This window comes from Panthera leo, chromosome E3, assembly GCF_018350215.1.
Source record: "Panthera leo isolate Ple1 chromosome E3, P.leo_Ple1_pat1.1, whole genome shotgun sequence".
Classification (NCBI taxonomy): domain Eukaryota; kingdom Metazoa; phylum Chordata; class Mammalia; order Carnivora; family Felidae; genus Panthera; species Panthera leo.
In genome coordinates, this window is record NC_056694.1 from 6,915,174 (window position 1) to 6,937,951 (window position 22,778).

Here is a 22,778-nt window from a genome sequence, read left to right on the forward strand (position 1 = left end):
TAGCCATCCAAATAAATGTGATGCTATATCTGCTGTTGCAGATTTGATTTGCATTTCCCCAATGATTAGTCATGTTGAGCACTTTTTCATGTACCTGTTGGTCATCTGTATGTCTTCTTTGGAGAGATGTCTATCCAGAGCCTTTGCCCCCCCCCCTTTTTTTTTAATAGGGTTATTTTATTTTTGGTATTGAGTTGTAGAAATTCCTTATATATTCTGGTTATTAACTCTCTATCGGATCACGGTTTGCAACTATTTTCTCCCATTCCATAGGTTGCCTTTTCATTTTGTTGATCATTTACTTTGCTGTGCAATGTTTTAATTTGACCTAATACCATTTATTTTGCTTTTGCTGACTGTGCTTTTGGTGTCATATCTAGGAAATGATTGCCAAGGCCAACATCAAGGTTTTACAGTTGCTGGTTTTACATTTAATTCTTTAAGCCATTTCACGTTTTTTGCATAAGGATCCAATTTCTCAAAAACCACTTCTTGAAGAGCCTATAATTTCCCCATTCTGTATTCTTGACACCCTTGTTGAAGAACAGTTGACCAAAATGTCAAATTTAAAATATTTTATTTTATTAATTAATTAATTTATTTATTTATTAGAGAGAGAGAGAGAGGGCATGCAAGCAGGGGAGAGGGACAGAGGGGAAGTGAGACAGAGAAAGGAGATATTAAGGAGGCTCCACACTCAGTGTGGGGCGCAACAGAGGGCTCGATCCCACAACCCTGAGCTCAAGACCTGAACCAAAATCAAGAGTTGGACACTCAACCAACTGAACCATCCAGGCGCCCCTAAAATCTTTTATTTTTTAATAGAATTATAGCTCTAAAGTGATCCAAAAGCTGAAATGAAATAAAACTTATTATTTTATTAACTCAAAAGAAGACAGGAGAATAGTATTAGATTAAAAGCAGAAAGGCAAAATTTAAAACAAGTTCATAGATTTAAACTCAACTATATCAATAATTTCATTAAATATAAATGGACTAAACAGTTCAACTAAAAGCGGTTCTAAAAGAGATTCTTACAATGGGCAAAGAAGAAAGACCTGAAAGTGTATGTCATGCTAAATGAGAAACCAAAAATGGGATGACATGTCAATAAGCATTCCACACATCTACACTATGACACTGATAATGGTAAAACTAAGGAAAGACAAACTGTAACCTTCAATTTTTTTCAGAGAACTCTGATCCCTTTGACTCTGGAAATCTTTTCCATTTAAGAGTTATCTATCCGGGCGCCTGGGTGGCTCAGTCGGTTGAGCAGCCGACTTCGGCTCAGGTCACGATCTCGCGGTCTGTGAGTTCGAGCCCCGCGTCGGGCTCTGGGCTGATGGCTCAGAGCCTGGAGCCTGCTTCCGATTCTGTGTCTCCCTCTCTCTCTGACCCTCCCCCGTTCATGCTCTCTCTCTGTCTCAAAAATAAATAAACTTAAAAAAAAAAAAAAGAGTTATCTATCTTTGGAGTGCCTAGGTGGCTCAGTCGGTTAAGTGTCTGACTCTTGATTTTGGCTCAGGTCATGATCTCACGGTTCATGAGATCAAGCCCTACATCAGGCTCTGCACTGACAGTGTGGACCCTGCTCGGGATTCTCCGTCTCCCTCTTTCTGCCCCTCTCCCCCTCAAAATAAACTTTAAAAAAAAGGGAATTATCTATCTTCTGCATTCTTTCTTTTAACCCCGAAAATAGGCCAGGTCATTGAAGAATAGAAGGCTAAAGTGTCAACATCTAGATTCTGGAGCTGTGATTTTCTTTCCTGAGTCTCTTTGGCTGCAGGAATGTAGTCTATAAGTTATAAGTCATTTTTCCAAAATCTCTTGAGTCTTCAGTTACTTGGGTTTATTCATTGTGTCTCCTTTCCACCTTTTTGTGTTGTTGTTGTCAGTTCATACCCCCTTACACTTTCAACATACCAGAAGATGTTTAAAGCAAGTGTTTAAAACATTAAAAGTAACAATGTATTGGGTTTTTATTGCCTCCAAAAAAAGTGAAATGTATGATAACAATAGAACAAGGACTGGAAAACAAGTTCTACTATTATAAAGTCTCTTTCTACACATTAAGTGACACGTTACTTGAAGGTAGATTCAGATTTTTTCAAAATGTATACTGTAAATCCCATGGCAATGACTAAAAAGGTTTTTAAAAGAAGTATCAATAATAAGTAGAGGAGATAAAATGAATTTTATTTTTTAAATATACAATAAAACTAGAGAAAGCAGAAAAAGGAAAAAAACTTAGAAAAAATTAAATAAAAGAACTAGCAAAATAATATATTTTCATCCAACTATATCAAACAATAACTTTTTCTGTTGCAGTTTTATACGTTTATTTGACAATCAGTGGTTAGTTCTCATCCACATCTATTACTTGTAGATTTTTGAAAGTGATGATGGGTACGTATGTAACCAATGTGTGAAGCCTGTTTGATGAATCTTCATCCTTGCTGTTTTTTGGACAACCACACATGGACATGGTATGAAACATTCCTTATTCCTTTGGCCCACATTGGTATCAATGTGCACATCTGAAGTTCACATCTCCTTCATGGCAAATTTCCAAATTTCTTTGAGTACCCAAAGGGCACACTTCTTGAAATCCACTCCATGGATACTTGTGAATATTGATGGTGTATTCTCTTGTCACTACCTTGATGATAGAAGAATAGCCCTTCCTCTCACCACCCTTCTCTGTGGGAGCTATTCTGCTGGGCCATGTTGGAAAGAAACAATAACTTTAAAGGTGAATAGTTTAAGAATAACAGTTAAGAATGGAAAGACTATTTGATTTAAAAAAAAAAAAAAAAAAAAAAAGCAAGGGGTCCTCCAGAAAAACAGAACCAATAAGATGGATGGATCACTGGCCATTGGCTCACGTCACCATGGAGGACAAGAAGTCCCACAATCTACTGTCTGCAAGCTGGAAACTCAGGGAAGCTGGTGCTGTAATTCAATCCAAGTCCAAAGACCTGAAAACTAGGAGAACTAATGGTGTAAGTTCCAGTTGGGGTCCAGAGGCTCAAGAATCGGGGATCAATGGTATAAGTCCCAGTCCACATCTGAAGGCCCAAGAATCAGGAGCGCCATTGTCCCCGGGGCAGATGGATGTGCCAGCTCATGCAGAGGAGAAACTTGCCTTTCTGTTCTATTCAGCTCTCCACTGATTGGACAATGTCTACCCACTTTGGTGAAAATGATCTTTTTTTTTTACTCAGTGTATCAGTTCAAATGTTAATCTCTCCTGGAAATACCTTCACAGACACACCCAGAAATAATGTTTTACCAGCTATCTAGGCACCCTTTAGTCGAGTTGACACAATTAACCATACAGAGGTCTCACAAGAAGTCTATTTTAATATTATGATATATTATGACAGACTTGCAGTTTCAGCTCCTACATGTAAAGAATTGGGAAGTCCTAACTCACATCCTTACAAGAAAAAGATGAGAAAACTGAAAAGTAATGGCTTTTCCTGCACTCATCAGAGAATTTAGGTTGCATGGCAAACTGCCACCCCAAAATCTGGATAGACAAGCAAATCCACAGAGGCAAAGCTAAGACCTCCTTACCTGAAGCAAAATCCAACAGAGCTATAAACTTATAGGAATAAATAATGGTTTTGATGAAGATTGAGTGTGAGGTTGAGTGTGGGCTAGCTTAAGGGTGAGAAACTTCTTGGAGCTGCAGGGTTGGGCAGGGGGCTGGAGAGCATATATTCATGGGTTTAACTCCAGGAACTCCACCAAATTCTCAGAATTAAAACTTGAGGAAGATCTCCTCCTACCAGAGTCAGGAGGGGGGAGGAACAGAAATCACTGGAAAATGTGCCTAGAATGCTCTACATAACAAAAGCCCAGTCTCCAGGGGAAAAGATCTTAGCAGAGCCTTATCCACTGTCACACAGTGTAGACATTGGTGCTTACAGCACCAATGCATATACCCACCAACTTTGAGGGCGCGGCAGTGCAAGTCTAGGTTGAAATCTGAGAGAGTCAAGACCATCTGGAGAAAGTGTAGGATAGTTATTGCCAAACCATCTTCTGGAAAGTCTCTGAATTAGTCCCTCAGTTAGTTTCTGTGGTGAAATAAGCTTGAGAAATCCTGTGTAATAAATACCTCTTCCAATATGTCATAACATGTTAACATAGTAAAGACTCAGAAAAATCCCTAAGTAACACTGAAAACTATTACAGTCCTGTTTGAATATCAGAAGCATCATGAGTTTACTTCATTTTTAGTAAATATGATACCTGTGTCCCAGCTCATACCTGAGGGGAGCCAATATCAAGACTCACAAAAGAAGCAAAAAAAAAAAAAAAAAAAAAAAAAAAAAAAAAAAAATATATATATATATATATATATATATATATATATGTATTATATACACGTGTGTGTATATATATGTGTATATGTGTGTGTATATATATGTATGTGTGTGTGTGTGTGTGTGTGTGTATATATATATATATATATATATATATATATATATATATATTAGGTGGAGTAAGAGAAGAATATTTTTCTCTGTAAAAGATGCAAGTTCTTTAATAATAGTGAAGGAAACCAGAATGTGTCAGCCCAAAATATGCCTCTTTAGCATAAAAATTATTTTGAGCTGAAGGCAATTAAGAGCAGCAAACCCAGAAAAAGCTCCCCTTTTCCTGCCTGCAGACAAGATATACATTCTCCTTTTGCTGGAGACAACACCAAAGAGGAATCTGCAAACATTTCCTCCATTAGTTTCCTCACATGCATTTACCTTCCCACAGACTGCCACACCTGGAAGGCTAAGACGTTCCTCCTGCGTCCTCCACAAATGTATTGTTCTTTATTAAAGGTACTATGTAAACCAGAATTCTAAGCCTCCACTTTGAGTTGCTCTTCACTTTAGGTTTCTCCTGCATGGTGTGTGCTGCGTGTGTTAGTAAACTGTTTTTCTCTTGTTAATCTGATTTCTTGTCAGAGGCCCAGCCAAAAACTTAAGACAGGTAGAGGTAAAGTTTGCCTCCCCTACGGTAGTATGACAGGGCTCGTGAAGCCTTGAAAGAGGAGGAAATGGTCTGGAATCACTGCCACCAAAAATGTAAAAGGAAGTCAAGGGATGAAAAAATAAAGTTTGTTCACCAAGGAGTTCAAATAGCCCACTTGAAGTCAGAGAGCAAGACTCTGTAGCAGAACCAGTCAACCTGGCTCAACAGCCCAGGAGGAGGATGGAGGAAGGGTAGCAATGAGTTTCCCAAGGACCGGAAACGAACAAGGCAGACACTGGGGGAAGTCCTGATGGGCAAGTGTATTTGCTTCCTAGGGCTCTGTGACAAGCCACAAACCAGCGGCTTAAAATAACAAAAGTTAATCATCTCACAGTTCTGGAGGCTAGAGGTCCCAAATCAAGGTGTTGGCAGGAGCATGCTCCTCCGGAAGCTTCTAGGGAAGGGTTCTTCCTTGCCTTTTCCAGGTTCTAGCAGCCCTCAGCTGGCTTGTGGCAGCATGACACCAATCTCTCCCACAGTCATTTTCCCTGTGTCTTCACACGTCACCTCCGTGTGCACCACAGATTATTACTATTATTATTAGGGTGCCAGTTACATTGGGTTAGGGCCCACCCTAATGACCGCATCTTAATTTCCAAATAAGGTCATATTCACAGGTAGGACTTCAACCTATCTTTCTAGAGGACCCAGTGCAACTCCTAACAGCAAGTACTTTAGAAAGTTAAGGAGAATTCAGCAGAAATCACTGAATGAGGGGGTTGCTCAGGCTGAAGAGAAAGACAAGCCAGGATGGGCAGAGACATAGGAGGGGAGGAGGGGTTAGGGAGGGTGCTATTAAATCACTGCCAGAAAGTCTACAGAAATCTGGGAGGAAACACATTAAAATGTTAGAAGTGGTGAAATTACCAATAACTTTCAGCTTTTTATACTTTTTGTATGTTCTGAATTTTCTACCATAAGTGGACAACTTTTACAGAGAGAAACAATCATTATTTTTAAAATAACTACCCAGTTCCTGTCACAATCCTGAGAGCTTATACTCTAGAAAACAAAGATAAAATGAGGGAAAACACATATAAATGGATAAAAATGTGTAACAAAGTAAAAACCCAACACGGAGATGTTGCTGACATGCAATCTGCATTCAATAAATGCTCACAAAGAGCATTACAAAAACCAGAAGCTTACAAAGACCAGAAAAGGGCACAGGCTTTTACCTCAGACTGATCTGGATTTAATCCCAGCATTCCCGTTTGCCAGCCAAACAATGCCGAGTGAGTTACCCCAAAGGTCTGTTTTCTTACTTGTAAAAAGAGGATTTTAATTGCCATGTCACACCAAGCTTCTCAGGAGTCGTACAAGAGCATTAATGAAGAGGCCAGAAGTGCAGTGTGAATACTTGGCAAGTGCCTCCCAATGTTTTAGATGTGACGTGAATACGTTGCATACACAACAGTAAGAATTTGACAGATGGAAACATGATCAACACTTGAGGGCGTAGGCTTGGTCGGGTGAAAAAGAGTCATAGCCTGGGCAGAGTAAGGGAAGATTCCCTCAACTTTCTGACCGGGAGGTATCAGTACTTACTGGAGAGTAGAGGAATTATGTGACTGAGCAGAAACAGTCTACAAATCTGTCAAGTTTCAGGAAAAGAGACCATCCTATACAAAAATGCAACCTGAATTGCCTTGTACGGTGAGGGAGCAGTAACCTCCTCTGACAAGAAATTGGGGATTAAGGAAATTCCAACAGTTCAACAATGCTAGCAAAGCCCACATTCCCTCTTCCTTTCCACTGTCACTGTGCTCTCCTCAGTTCCAAGACAGCCACTAACGTCAGAAGAGGGGCTGTGTCTCCTTAAACACCTCTTTTTTAAAGCTACATGATCTTTCCCCAGAAGCATCTTGGAACATTTCTCATCCCAGCTCATTGGCCAGAATTGCCTCGCATTGGGGAGAGCTGCCTCTCCTGAAGCACAGGGAGGGTGCACACCAAACAGCTCAATGAGGAAGAACCAGAAGAGGAGGAGGGACATGGGGCAAGTGGGTGCCGGAAAGGCCACCAACGGGCTCCACCATACTTTCTGTGCACAGCACACACAGGGAGCTGAACAAGACATCAAATTAGAATCTGAATGGACAGTACTGATGTGCTACCTGGACCAGTATGTACAGAGTGAAAGAAGAGGGCCAAGGGATGCATGGCCCCAGGCTAGGGTACAGGCAAAGATTCCTGGGTGGGGGAAGACTCATTTCCCACCAGTCACTGCTGGGATGACTAAAGATGCTAACGGACTCAACCAAAAAAATGGCCGGAGGCAGGAGACGTGAGGACAAGAGAAAGTGTGTAGATGAGCTCCATCCACAGCGCTGTAGAAGGAGATGTCCCCAGCCTCGTGATCTAGGAAAACTCCCACCCGGTGAAGAGCAGGCTCTTGCTTGGTAGGACTTACAGAAAAGCTTATTAGGGGCCGGTAGCCAGCAGAACTCCAACAAATAGCCCAGATTCCCACATGGGGGGACATTTTTGAACTATCAACAATCCCCATGATGTCCTCCCGACATACCCCCACGGCAATCTCCAGGCTATCTCGGCTCTCAACTTCCCAGTAATGTTTCCCTGAAGTGAAAACGTTTTTTCCCAAAACACAGGGTAAGTGCTGAAATCTTTCCACAGACTGTGTGGTCTTCGGAGGGGTCCTCCATCCACTAACATAGTCCCACGCTGAGGAAAACAATGGCCAAGAACTGGCTGATGCTCCATTTTTCACATATCTCCCTTCCTGGGAGAAGACAAGTTTGGGATGGGCCGTGTCTTCAGCTAGATTTACAGCCACTGCAGAGAAAATGAGAGCAGAGATTTATAATGTGACAACTTACCACCAAACCTCCTCCAGAAATACCCCTCTTTTCCAGCTTCACCCCATCCTTCTCCTGACAAGAACTGTTAGGGATGAGATACCCCACTGCCTCTCAACTGATCCTCAGCTGGGTGTGGCCTTAAGCAAAGTGAAATCTTCGTTTCCCTTCTGCTCTAAAAGATTAAGACCTAAAAACAGGGGGCTCATTATTTCATGGCCCCAAGTCTTCACAATCAGCATAAAGTTGGGAAAACACTAACAATTCTGACTTGTTGAATCAGGACCAGACCAAGATGGCTGACAGGCTGGTTCTTTGCCCTGGGACACAGAAAAGTCATCGTTAGCAAGTTTACTCTTTCCTGGTTTCAGCTGTTCACTGGGAAGCTCCACAGGCCCCTAACAGATCACTCAAAATGGAACTCACTATTCTGTGCCTTTCCATCCTCTTGAGACGAATACCCCTTCACATGCAGACATCTTGTCTTCTGTGTTCTCTGTGGTGTAACAGCACTACCTTCACCCAGACAACTCACACTTTGAAATCTTGAGGTTATCTGACTCCTCTCTCCCTCTGACCTTTGATGGCTTATTAGTCACCAAGTCCTATCAAATCCACCTTTGGAAATACCACCCAGGTTCCTTTCCTCCTCTCTGTCTTCACTGCCACTGTCTTCACTCAGACTTTCAGCACCTTCCACTTTAACGGTGTCTCTAACTTCCTCCCTGGCCTCCCTGCCTCCCAATTCTCTTCCCTCCCAGACTCTCCATGTCTCTCTAGTTTCTCAAGGGGATTTTTTTAATCAGAAATGGATGTTAGGTTTTGACAAATGTTTTTTCTACATCTACTGAGGTGATCATATAGTTTTCCCTTTTTCAGTTTTCCAATGTGGTGAATTACACTGATTTTTCAAATGTTAAACCAACCCTGCTTTTCTAGAATAAAACCCATTTGGTTGTGACGCATTATCTTTCAATATGTCGTTAGGTTCGATTTGCTAAAATTTTCTTTAGAATTCTTCTGTCTGTGTTCATAAGGGACGTTGATCTATAGACCTTTTCTCTCATAATGTCTTTGTCTGATTTTGGTATCATGATAACGCAGGCCTCGTAGAATTATTTTTGAGAGAGAGAGAGAGAGAGACAGGGAGACACACAATCTGAAGCAGACTCCACGCTCTGAGCTGTCAGCACAGAGCCCGACACGGGGCCCGAACTCACAAACCATGAAATTATGACCTGAGCAGAAGTTGGACACTTAACGGACTGAGCCTCCCAGGTGCCCCTGGAGATTTCTTTCTTAAATGTTTGGCGAATTCAGGGAAATATGATGTCATCTTTATTTTTCCATTGTAAGTAACGTCCTTTTTCTCTTCTTGCTTTGGAAATTTTCTCTTAACACTGGTTTTGGTGTAGTTTCCATCCTATTTCTTATTCTTTAGGGCTTGCTGAGCTTATGCGATCTGTGGACTTAGGGTCTTCATCAAATTTGGAAAATTTTTGGCCATTATTTCTTCGGATATTTTTTCCTATCTCATCCCTATCCTGTTCATCTATTCAGGGACCCCAATTACCACATGTAAGGCTGCATGATATTGTCCCCCAGCTCACCAATGCTTTTTTCATTTTGTAAGGTTTTTTTCCTGAGCATTTCATTTTGTAGTTTCCACTGCTTCATCTTCAAGTTCACTCACCTATTTCTCTGTAATATCTAATCACATATTAATCTCAACCAGTGTATTCTTTGTCTCAGTCACTGTGGTTTTATCTCCAGAGGTTTGGTCTGGGATTTTTTACATCTTCCACGTCTCCAAATGCCTCTTTACAGGATAGTTATAATAACTGTATTATAAAGTCCTTCGGAGCTTATTTTAATATCTGGATCAATCCTGGTCAGTCTCAATCGATTATTCTTATTATGGGTCATGCCTTCCTAACTTTTTGCATACCCGGTAATCTTTGATTGGATACCAGGCATTGTGAACTTAGATTGTTAGGTACTCATTTTTAAAATTCTCATGGTTTGTCTCAGGATAAAGTTACTTGGAAATAATGTGATCCTTTTGGGTCTTAAACTCATGACTTTTAAGGTGGGCCCAAAGCAGTACTCAGTGTAGGGTTAATGACTCTCTACTAATGAGGCAAGATTTCCCCAGGAATTAGGAGTTTTCCAGTCTGGCTGGTAGGCACAGGCATTGTCTAGGCCCTGTGGGAGCACCAGGAACTGTTCCTTCTAATCATTTTGGAAACGGCCTTCCTCAGCCTAAGGTAGTTTTTCACAAGCATATGCTAAGCATTACTCTGCTGAATACTCAGGGGGCACCTCCATAGATCATCAGGGTTCTCTCTATAGACGGCCCTCTCCTCACCAGTACTCTGCCCAGTACTCTGCAAGTTCTCACTGCTTTGTTCTCCCTGGACTCAGCCCCATTCCTCAGCCTGGCTCCACCTCCACTACCCCTCCCTGCAGTAGCCTGAAAGCTCTTTCAAGGCTAGAGGCTGGAGCCATCATAGAGCTCACCTCATTTGTTTCACATTTTTCAGGGGTCCTTGGCCTGCACTGCCTGATATCCTGGGTTGGGAAAACTGTTCTCTTCATGTACTGTATCTGTTTTATTTTAGTTTTCTTAGTTAGCTAAGTTTTAGGCCGAGGAGTAAATCCAGTCCCCATTACTTCATTTTAGCTGGAAGTAGACACCTACCACATGGTTCTTCATCAGAGATGTGCACGTGAGAACCGGCTATGTAGTTCTGACAACACCTATGTGCCTTGGTGCTTCCCTGGAGATCCGGTAAGTTTATCTTCAGACTTTCCTATGCTCATCTTCTCAACCTCAGCTCCTGCCTTTTCCCACAATGCACCTTATGGTTTAGTCACATTGGATACCCTCCCCTCCATTTCCTCCACACCTTGGCTCACACTGCTCCCTCTGGTTACATGAATATGCCTCCATTTTCTACTTGGCAAACTCCTACTCACGCCTCAAATCCCAGATCAATGTCACCTGTGTGTGAAAACCCCCCCACTTCACCCCCAACAGAGCTCTTTCTCTGTACTTCCATAATATTTTATTCATACCACCATAAACAGTACATCCCACTATGTTACAGTAAGTGATATGGGTCTGCCTCTCCAGTTTGCTTAAATTCTTAGGCCTTTTTCTTTCTGTATCACTGGCACCTTATAACCCACAGTATATGTTAAGTAAATGCTTCTTGAATGAAGCACACATCCATGTATTCCTAAGTAGTTTTTACCACTTTTCCTGCTAGCTGTATGCTCTGTTTCCTCTTTCCTTTCCAGACTTTTCTCATTGCTTATTCTCTTATTTTAAAGATTTCTAGGGAGCTCCAACCTTGCTCACCTTGGAATCGCTTCAGCATTTCCTTCATCATGGGTATCTTGCACACAGTCTTCACTGTTAGAACTTCAGGGGAATAGTTCACATCCTGGTTCTCACTCCTAAGAAAAGTACAGAGGGTTGCTCTTCTTAAAGGGGACAACTCAGGCAGCCAAGACCCCCAACTCCTGCGGAAGGTTCCAAGCCCAAAGCTCACACCACCACTCTCCCATTCCCCCTTGCAAAAGTCAACAGTAAAATCCCTCCTCCATGGACTCCCAGGGTGTGCCCAGACTGTTCTATGGACCCCAAGCCTGTTTCCCCTCTCCTCAGCCTGTATCTTTACCATTCCACTCAGGCCCCATAAGAAAGCAGCCGCTCATACCTGGTCAACACATCTTTTGGATTCTGTGAAGAGAAGAAAAACATAAGTAAGTTATGCCCCTTCCTCCTGAGATCTGGTACTCAACTTCGGGAGCAGGTATTTTTCTGTCAACCGCTTTTGTCAATGTCATGTATGCTCTCATGCTGCCAAAGCCAATGGACTGATACATGGAGTCTTTTTCTTCATGTGACCTCTCTGCACCATCTGACAATGTTAACCAATCCCTGAAACCCTATTCTTTCTCCTTTGCCACCATGACACTAACTCTCTCCTGGCTTTTTGCCTACTTCTCCATCTATTCTCTTTCAGACACAGACATTAACAAGTGTTGCTTGAGGACGTGGTAGGAACATAAAATGGTTCAGCCACTTTGGAAAACAGTTTGGCAATTTCTAAAGAATTAAATATAAATATATGACACAGCCCAACAATTCTGCTCCTACTATCTACCCAAGAGAAATGAAAATGTACGTCCACACAAAGAATGTCAGGCAAATGTTCACGGCAGCATCATTCCTAATAGCCAAAAGGTGGAAACAACCCAAATGTCCATCAACTGAAAAGAGAAACAAAACGTGGTATAGTCTACAATGAAATACTATTCAGGGATAAAAGAAAAAAAAGGAATACAAATACAATACTAATATATGCTATAACATGAATGAACCTCAAAGACATTATAAATGAAAGATTCCATACACAAAAGACCACATTATTATATGACTCTGTTTATATGGTATATTTCAAAAAGGGAAATCTATAGAGTCAGAAAGTAAGTTGTCTAGGGGCTGGAAGCAGGAACAGAGATTAACTATAAATAAGCACAAAGTGATCTTACTGGGGTGATGGAGATGCTCTAAAACTGGACTTTGGTAAGGTTTCCACAACTAGGGAAAATTATAAAAATCACTTATTTAATGATAAAAAGTACACTTTTAAGTGTATGGGTATATGTGTGGGTGAATTATAAGATATGTACATTACACCTCAAGAAAGCTTTAAAAAAAAACAACAAGTGTATCAAAATGGTTAATTACCACATGAAGAAGTGCTCAAGCACATTAGTCATTTGCAAAATTCATCTACCCTTTGGAAGGAGGAAAGGGGTGCTGACTGAGGGCCTGAGCTAACATTCTATACCATTCAGCTAAAAGTAAAGAGCTGACAATTCTAAGCACTGATGATCACACAGAGCCACTGATCTCTCTCACACTGCAAGTAACAGTGTAAACTGATACAATCGCTTTGGAAAACAGTTTGGAATCCTCCGTTTGGAACCAACAGATGCCCTGTGACTCGGAATTGCTTTCACAGGTACATAACTGACAGAAATGTGGACACATGTACACCAAAAAAGACACGCTCATAACTGCTTTTTTGTAACAATAAAAACTAGAAACAACCCAAATTTTGCTAACAGTAGACTGAATGGTGTTTTTGGTATATTAGTACCATGGGATACTACAGAACAGGGCCTTCAACCTGGCACTATTAACATTTGGGGCTGGAAAAGTTTTTGCTGGGAGCTGGGGGGGAGGTGTCTTCTGTGCATTATAGGATGTTTAGCAGCATCTGTGGCCTCTACACGCCAGACGCCGGTAGTAGCCACCCTCACGTTGTGACAACCAAAAATGTCTCCAGCACTGCCCCCTGGGGGAGCAAAATCCCTCCTGGTTGAGAAGTTGTACACAGTGATGGAAACAAATGTCTGCTGCCACCTACGACAGCCTGGGTGAACTTCACAACATAATGTGGAGCAAAAGCAGCAAATGCTGAAAGAGTAGTACTCAGAAACAGACAGAACAGTGTGAGAAGTCTGGAGGGAGAACACCCTCAGGGAGAAAGGAAGGGGTGTTGACTGGGGCACGCAGAGGGCGCCTGGCAAGCTATTCATGTTCTATTACGAGACTTGGCCGGTGGTTCCGTGGGTGGGTCACTTGGTGATAATCTGTCAGGTTTATGATTTATGCATTTTTCTCTATGGATGTTATACTAAAATGTTTTTAAACATGTTTATTTTGTTATGACAGTAAAAATGATGTTGCCCGAATCCATGGACACAAACGATACTTAAAGGTGAAAGTATAGTTTAAAAACATTTACCAGCAGGGGCACCTGGGTGGCTCAGTCGGTTAAGTGTTCAACTCTTGATTTCAACTCACAGCTCTTGAGGAAATCAAGCTCTGCATCGGGCTCTGTACTGACAGCACAGAGCCTGCTTGGGATTCTCTTTCTCCCTCTCTCTCTCTGTCTCTCTGCCCCTCCCCTGCTCACACACACACACACACACACACACACACACACTCTCTCTCTCTCTCTCTCTCAAAATAGATTAAAATAAACTATAAAAAATATAAATAAATAAATAAATAAATGAATGAATGAATGAATGAATTTACCAGCAAACAAAAGGGTCAATGTAGATGAGCTAGGCATGCCAGCTCCAGAGGCTGAGAAAGAACTATAGAGCAAACCCAAGAACTAATAAAAAAAATAAAATAAAAACAAAAACAATAAAAGCAGATATTAATGATTTCACTGCATTATTTGTAGTGGTAATGGTGTTGGGGCAACCTGGGTTTCCAACTTTGGAAGAAGGAACTGACAAAATGTGGTAGGTAGACACGTGGGTTCAACGTACTGTATAGACAGCGACAGGAATGGATCTTAAAACATAGTACCTAAGGGGCGCCTGGGTGGCTCAGTTGGTTAAGCGTCCAACTTCGGCTCAGGTCATGGTCTCACAATTCGTGGGTTTCAGCCCCACATCGGGCTCTGTGCTGACAGCTCAGAGCCTGGAACCTGCTTCAGATTCTGTCTCGTTCTCTCTCTCTCTCTCTATCTCTGCCCCTCCCCCTCACACTCTGTCTCTCAAAAATGAATAAATGTTAAAAAAAAATAAAAGAAAACAAAAACATAGTGCCTAAGGAAAGAAGCAAGAGATGGAATGCAGCAAGATTAAATCATTGCATAAATTAAAAATACATAAACCAAAGCAATACTGTACATTGTATAAGAACACATTCAAATGAAAAGATAAAAATTAGGTACAACAGAATTTTTTTTCAATGTTTCCACAGTTCTTTTTTTTAAGGTGTCTATACAGTTCTAAGAAGAAAAGAAGTGAGTTATAGGCTAAAAATGATGAAATAAAGGAAAAATAGATGGATAAGTGAATAGATTAGTAAAATAAGTTCTCTCAGGCTGAGATTCTATAATCCAGTTCTGTCTTCTTTAATCATTTCCCTACCGTTGCACTTATGTTGGCTGATATATATTTTGTAAGTATTCTGCTGGTTCATGCATATCTTTGAGGTTTCAGATTCTGAGTAGATATTAAACCTCTATTTAAAAAATTATTCCAATGTGTTATTTCAAAGATTCTGCTGAATATACATTTGGATATGTAACTGAACATCGTGGCTTAAGCAAGCTGTAAAAGTTGTAGACAATTCTTGGAAATCATTACATTAACATAAGCTATACCCTTCCCCTAGCAATTTCTTGCTGAAAATAACTGGTGAGTGGGTCCATGTGTCTCTCTTCCTTAAAGGTAGAGCAGAATGTTGTATCCTGGTGAGGAAAAAAAAGTAATCACAGACTGAAGCGCTCTTCAACAATTCTTTCCTCCTCAGTCACGTGATGTGGAAGAGAGAGTCTGAGGAATCTAAGACAGTTACAAATATTGGATCCTATCCAAAAACTGAAAGAACCTATAAGGATACTTTACTTGCTGAGGATATAAAGGTAAAGATTATATAATAAACTGCCTTAAAGTTCCAAATCTAAGTGCTAATGAATTACTTTTTTTTTTTTTTAAGGAGGCTTCATGCCCAAATGGGGCTTGAACTCACAGCCCTGAGATCAAGAGTCACATTTTCTACTGACTGAGCCAGCTAGGCGCCCCTAAGTGCTACCAAATTAGAATTATAACTTTTTAACAGTTGCTAGATATTAGAAATTATTTAAATGAATGTACCTATCAAAATCTGAAGCTAAGAGCAAAGTTATTATCAAGCTATGATTATGATGATTAAAAATTAGTAAGGAAGACAAATTTATCTTAAAAACTACTGATACAGTTATCTCCTTGGCGATTGTAGGTTTGCTTTATTTTACTATTTTAACAAAGAGTCATAAATGTATAAGTAACATGAATGGTAAAGTCTTAGATGTGCTTCAGACCCGAGGCAAACCAAGTGAACCTGGGTATCTCCACAGCACCTGAGCTCAGCATACCTAAATGTTGCGTTAATTTCCTCTGAATGGTGAATCTTTGACTCTTTAACTGTATAGTGACAGTAGTACACAATTATCAACAGAGAGAACACATTTCCTCTATTAAACCCACTCACCAGGAAAGACAAGAGGGAGTTCAGTGTGTGACTGTCTCACCTGCAGCAACTCCAGGGTGGGGCTCTGGCTCTTCCTCCCGACCTCTAAGATGAGCTGCTTCAAGGAAGTGATCGTCTGATGGAGCTTTAACGTGTTCTCATTCTGTTTCTTCTTCGTCTCTTCTTCTTCTTTGCTCAGTCTCTGAAGAAACAGTTGCTCTTCTTCGGCCAGGAAGTGGTGCAGCTTAGCAAACTCTGCACCGAATCTCATTCGCTGGTTCTTCATCTTCTCCTACGGCCACATGACACTTGCTCAGTCCTTGTCCTGCCCTTGCTCCTAAATTCCATGCACGTGACTCCCCAACAGTCCATGGCCCCTCCATCCCAATCACCTCCTCCAGAAAGCCCCTGCCCACCCTCCACAAATTCCCGCTAATTTATTTATACTCACTTGGTATCTTTGTACTGGCCTGTATAGTATTAGTTCATTCTTTGTGACACTTGAGGCTCTACTACTGACAGCAATGCCTTGTTTGTGTACTTTTTAAACTAAAACACACTTTCACATCTATTACTCAGTTTAGCCTCCAGAACACCTACTGTTTGGTCTCATTAAGCTTTGGATGTGCTTCTGTGTGTGCACATCATGCCTCCCAACTAGACCAGTATCTCTGAAAGCAAAGTCCATTTACTTTCCACGATGCCATGGACTCAGACCACCCATAACCTAGGGAGTATATTTAGGAAAAAGTGGAAAGGAGAGGGGTACCACCTTAGAGAGATGGGGATGAAGTATGTGGTACTCCCATCGCCCAAAGCCACAGGTCAGTACAGACACACACTTCCTGATCTATCACCTTATCTGCAAGGGGCCTGACCACTCTTAACATCATGCAAGCTCCTCCTAACAATACCGAAGGGTCTCAGGGGCAAGAAGGGCTCAACCGATTCTGCTATTACCTTCCACTCAGTAGCATTTTTCACTTCCATGTCCTGCAAATGCATGGCTTTCTTCATCTTGGCCGTCAGACTACACTGAGTCTCAAGAAGTTTCTCCTGCCAGCAGAAACACATATCAGAAAGCATCTCCGCAAACATCTTGCTTGTTCAGAGCTGAACAGGCAATGAGATTGAGAAAACGTTGAAGACAGTTACAGAATTAGGCATAAAAAGTATTCTGATCTGAAATCTTTGCAATACTCTATAGAGCCTGCCTATTAAGTTGGCAAAAAATGAAAACTGTTAGAGGCTTAATAAATACCTTGTACTGGTGAGGGAGGCCTCTGACACTATAATAGTAGGAGACTTTTGTAAAAAGGTGCCATCCTTTTGAAGGGCAACTGACAGGATTTAAAACCATCTGAAATGTGCATAATCCTACTTCCAATAATCTGTGCAACAAGACACTAGCAAAAATAATATGTATAGGAATGTTCACTGCAGCAGTATTCATTATCCATTCATGGGGAATTATTAAATAAATTATGGTATATTGATACTCTGTGCCAATCTCAGGTAGTTCTTTCTATATATTGATGTGTTTTATTAAGTAAAAAAACTATACTGTAAAACAATAGTATTGTATAATTGTTTTGAAAAGAACAAATACACATGTATCTGTGCATGATGTGTGTATTTAAATAGAAGAAAAATCTGGAAGAACATACACCTAAAGATTAACACTGGTTATTTCTGGGGAATAGAAATGGCTTGGAAGTTTGGGAGGGTGGGGACTAAAACTTTTATGAATTTCGGTCTTGATTTTAGAATTTAACAACCTGAATGAGCTATTAAAAAGTAAAAGGAGTCGATCAGCATTAACAAAAATGGCTGTGGAGGGACAGCACCTGGTAGCATAAGGTCAGACATGACCTCAGACAGAAGCACACAGGTTAGACACACACACGCACACACACACACACACACACACACACACACACACACACACAAGAGGAAAACCAGCAAGAACAGATGACCAAATGGCTGTGAGAGAAAGGAGTCCAGATTTTGCCCCTGGGTTCCGGCTTGACAACTAGAAGGACTGTGGTCTATTTACCAAATAAGGAAATACAGGGAAATGAGCAGTATGTAAATGGAAGGGGGAGAATTAAATTCGACTTTACTAAATTGAGTTTGGAGGGGGGTGTCCCTGATGAGTACAGTTAACAGTTAAGGATCAAGAGATCTGAGCTGCAGAAGTAGATTGAGGGGGGAGGGTTAGAGCACAGGCAGCAAGTGCAGCCAGGGTATGAGTAAAATCCCCCAGTAAGAGTCTATCAAGAAGGCAATACAGGCTGGAACAAGGAACAACCACACTTAAGGGGTGTGCAGAGGACAAAAACCCTGCCAAGAAGCTAAGCTGAGTGGTGGTTGGTGAAAAACCCAGAGAGGATGGTTTCTCACACACCAAAGGAAGAGAAAATTTAAATAAAAACCAGTGAATACCGTCAAATGCTGAAGAGTGGCCTAGGGCAGCTTTCTGGAAGTGTAAATATGTGTCAAAATAAAAAGCTAAAAGGAAAAAAAAAATGAACAGAACTAAGAAATAAGCAGGGCAAGTTTTTTTTTTTCTTCCCTAGGAGAATAATGAAAAACAGTCGGTGTCACTTTTCTTCCCACACTTACAAATGACAATGTCTACAGCAAAATGAAGTCATTGGAAAGAGCGACACCACCAAAACTGGTGAAGGTGTGGAGCTGCCAGAGCTCCCCCACGGCCACATGGTGCTGGTGGCTGTGCGAAACAGAACCACCACTCTGGGAAAAGGTCCGGCGTCAAACTAAGCATACATCAACTTCTAGATACGGGAAACATGAAAGTGTGCATCTATAAAAATACCTCTATGAGAATACTCATACCAGCTTTATTCATAAAAGCCAAAAACTGGAAACAACCCAGGTATGCAGTGATGGAAAGATGGATAAGCCAACTGCGGTATGTTCATAAAATGGAATACGACTCAGCAGGAAAAAGAAACAGGCTACTGATACACACAAAATGGGTGAATCTCAAAATCGATACGCTGGGCAAAAGGAGCCCATATAAAGGAGTACAGACTATTCTTCCCACTTTCATGTTTGCTTGGAAATTGCATAGTGAAATGTTGGAGGGGGCAGATGAAACTACGTTGCAAAGGGATTCCATTCACATGAAGTTCCACAACAGGCCAAAATAATCGTCAGTGCAAAAAGATTAGAACAGTAGCTGGGTTGGGAAGAGGGAGCAGATTAACTGGGAGAGAGGATGGAGGAGCTTTCTGCAGTGATGACAATGTTCTTTTTTTTTTTTTTTTTTGTCTTAAGATTTAAGTAAGCACCACACCCAATGTGCAGTTCGAATTTACAACCCTGAGATCAAGAGTTACATGCTCCCGTGACTGAGCAGCCAGGCACCCCAGTAATCTTTATCGTCTTTATCTTAAGAAGGGCTTAGGGTGCCCAGGTGTATGCACTTGTCAAAGCTCAGCAAATGTACACTAAAGATGTGCATATTTAATTATATTAAATGTGACTTCAAAAACCACCACTAATGCTGAATGTGGTTGGTTGGCGGTAAGCATGCTAAAGTATAGGAGGAAGTGGACTATCTGCAATTAACTTTAAATGCCTCAAAAGGAAACAAGAATTGATGGATGCAGAGAACAGACAGATGGATAGATAGGTGATAAACAGAGTAAAATGCTAATGGCAGAACCTAGATGTGGGTATACTGGTATCATAAACTTCGTCAAACATTCATGTTTGCTTGGAAATCGCATAGTGAAATGTTGGGGGGTGGATAAAATTAGGTTGCCAAGGACTTCCTATAGTTCTGTTATACGTCACAAAATCACCTGTGTTATTTTCTTTCTAACACTATGTTTTCTAATATTATATAATCTACTTATTACCTCTAGTTGTTAAACAGGTATATAATCCTGCTATTTGGAAAGCTATTTCAAGTAATTTTATTCCTCTATCAATTATACAACTGCCACTCTGTAATCACTGTCAACTTCGATGTATATGGGAGGACTGCAATCAGATAAGTAGTTCTTTTGAATGTGATCAAGATTTTTTTTTAAGTTTTCACTTTTGTTTAATAATGAAAAAAATATTGGGGTGCCTTGGTGGCTCAGTCAGTTAAGCATCCAACTTCAGCTCAGGTCATGACCTCACGGTTCATGACTTCAAGCCCCGTGTCAGGCTCTGTGCTGACAGCTTAGAGCCTGGAGCCTGTTTCAGATTCTGTGTCTTCCTCTCTTTGCCCCTCCCCCACTCGCACACTGTGTCTTTCTCTCTCCAAAATAAATAAACATTTTTAAAAATGTTTAAAAATAATAATGAAAAAATATTTTAAATAGAATTTTTCAATTTTTAAAAGCCCTTAACAATTCCAGTATTTGTGAATTATCCTGTATTGCTGGTTGTATTCCAAGATTCTACCTCTTTTTGTTTTGTTTTGTTTTTTGTTTTGTTTTTACCTAAGTCTTTTTGAATCCTACCACAACTGAGATCTGAAAAGGGGCCCCTGAATGAAAATGGTAATTCCAGGGAGATTAGAAAAATCCTTCCCTACAATAACAGAAACTGCCAGGAGGTGGCAGGAGGGCAACACCAAGCAGTTCTCCAAACTTAACTGCCACCTTCCTCTCTCCCTCTACCCTCCAAAAATATTAAGCAACTTCCAGTCCTCTCACATTGATCACATGCCATTCCAAGCAGCCATGCTGAATATGCTGTTCCTTTGGCCTGAATATCCTCTCCTTTACCTATCATACTCACCCGTCAAAAGTGAGTTCATGTTCAACTCCGTGAAGCCATTTCTCCTCAGACCTTCCATGTACTCGATACAAACTTGAATAACTCACTTACACACTGAACTTATTGGTCTACATGCTTATGTACCCTACAAGACAAGGCTCCTGTCCTTATCCATTTATGTCCAGATTCTAGAACAATGCCTGGCCTACAGTAAGCATAAATAAAGGTTACTGAGTGAAGGGGTGGATGTATAGTTCATAGTGCTACTTTGCATATTTCCTGTTTGTAGTCAGTTGATAAAACTGTATGGCATTTTATAGTTTACAAAATACTTTAAGTTGTATCGTTAAACTTGTGTTTTCAACCAGTACTTACTAGATACTAATTCTGTTGGAGACCACTGGAGTTACACCATCAGTATAGAAGGGGGTAGGGCTACTCTGGAAAGGATGATGAAGGAAGGTCTTCAAGCTAAAAGCTAAAAAGATGTAAAGGATGGAAGGTGTGGGTAGAGAAAGAGAACAGACTTGAAACAAAAGAAGGCAGTGTGGCTGGAGTAAAGTAAGATAAACTGCTTTATTCAACTGAAGCGCCTTAATCCATAAAATAGGCAGGACAGATTAATCTCCAAATTCAAACAGTAAGTGATTTTTCCCAACTGATGAAGGAAGCTAGTATCAAATCCCGGCCTCGCACTTCAAGCCAGCTTTTCCCAAATCATCAGTTGTCTATAAACCCTGTAGATATACACCTGCACTGTCTAATACAGCATCCATTAGCCAGGTGAGCACCCAAACTGTGGATAGTCCGAATTGACATGTGCTGTAAACGTAAACACAGATTTCAAAGTCCTATTACGAAAAACGTAACTAAAATGTCTCACTGATAACTTTTCATAGCGATTGATGTCAAATGATAACACTTTGGAAAACTGGGTTAAATAAAACATATTATTAAAATTAGCATCACCCGTTTCTTTTAACCACTAGGAAAGTTTTATTACATCGTGTTTCTATTGGGCGGCACTGGTATACACCCCCTCGGTATGACTGTCTTAAACTAGAAGCTCCCAGAGGCCAATACTTTGAAAATTCTATGCAGACCCTCCCCATCTCAGTTTTAACCCCAACTCTGAGATCTGTGTGTCGCTTAATTTCTTCGCACAGGTGGTGGGGGGCGGGGGAGGTCGTACTTCCAATGGGCATTGCAGCCACCTCGTAGGTCTCTCATGACAATGGCCTACGACATGGCATGACAATGGTATTCCGGGAATACCGGCAGCCCCGCTACGGCCGGCTCACCCGGTAGCTGGCGAAGGCCTCGTCGATGGGCGCCATGGTGTGCGTCTGGTGCTCCTGCGACTCCCTGCACACCAAGCACACGGGCCGCTGGTCGTCCTCGCAGAAGAGCCGCAGCGCTTCCCAGTGGCGGCCGCACAGGCCGGGGGGCACGGGGCCCTGACGCCGGCGCCGCGTCTTCTCCGTCAGCCGGGCCAAGGCCCAGTTGGGCCGCAGCGCCGCGGGCGCCGACGGCTGCCGGCACTCGGGGCAGGGGAACGCGCCGCCGCCCGGCGCCCAGCTGCGGTGCAGGCAGCCGCGGCAGAAGTTATGGCCGCACTCGATGGACACCGGGTCCTCGAAATAGTCCAGGCAGATGGAGCAGGTCAGGTCTTCCTGGAGGTCTTCGGCTTCCATGCCGATTCTCCGTCCCGGGCTCGGGGTCCGACGCGAGGCGAGGGAGTGCGGGCGGCGGGGAGGGGAAAGTGCCGTCCCTCCTCCGGGGCCTCGGGACCAGTCCCGGCGCGCGCTGGCCAACCGGCGGCCCCTCTCCGCGCGCGCCGCGGGGCCCGAGCGCGAGCCCGGCCGCCTCGGGGTTTCGGCTCCTCGAGGGCGCCGCGGGGCACGACGGGACGCGGGCTGCCCCTCGGGCCAACAATAGAGATGCGGAACTTGCTCCGGGACGCCTAGAGAGGACCGGAGGAGCCCTAGCGAGCCGAAGCTGGAGGAGCAAAGCGAGGCGGCGCTAAGGAGTTTGGCCTGTCCTTCACGTTGGAGAGGTGAGGTCAAGTTCTGGCGTCCTTGGCGAGCTGCAGTCGGGCGGGCGTTCTGGGAGTG

General features: G+C 42.1%; 1 protein-coding gene across 1 annotated transcript; it reads right to left on the reverse strand.

Annotated features, from left to right (window-relative positions):
- Positions 1-5,645: 5,645 nt before the first annotated feature.
- Positions 5,646-22,545, reverse strand: TRIM4 (tripartite motif containing 4). Its single transcript, XM_042922674.1, has 6 exons — positions 21,966-22,545; positions 16,882-16,977; positions 15,983-16,213; positions 11,588-11,610; positions 11,227-11,324; positions 5,646-7,839 (listed from the first exon to the last, which is right to left on the reverse strand). Exons 1-6 carry the CDS (start codon positions 22,356-22,358, stop codon positions 7,253-7,255), a joined length of 1,428 nt encoding a protein of 475 aa, XP_042778608.1. The 5' UTR covers positions 22,359-22,545; the 3' UTR covers positions 5,646-7,252.
- Between the last annotated feature and the right edge of the window lie 233 nt (positions 22,546-22,778).

Excerpts from the sequence above, each read along its gene's own strand:
- TRIM4 (XM_042922674.1), bottom strand. The coding sequence starts at position 22,358 with ATGGAAGCCGAAGACCTCCAGGAAGACCTGACCTGCTCCATCTGCCTG. Across the intron at positions 16,978-21,965 it reads AGGCCTTCGCCAGCTACCGG|GAGAAACTTCTTGAGACTCA; the intron begins GTGAGCCGGCCG and ends TTCTGCTGGCAG. Across the intron at positions 11,325-11,587 it reads CCAAAAGATGTGTTGACCAG|GAGTGAGAACCAGGATGTGA; the intron begins GTATGAGCGGCT and ends TACTTTTCTTAG.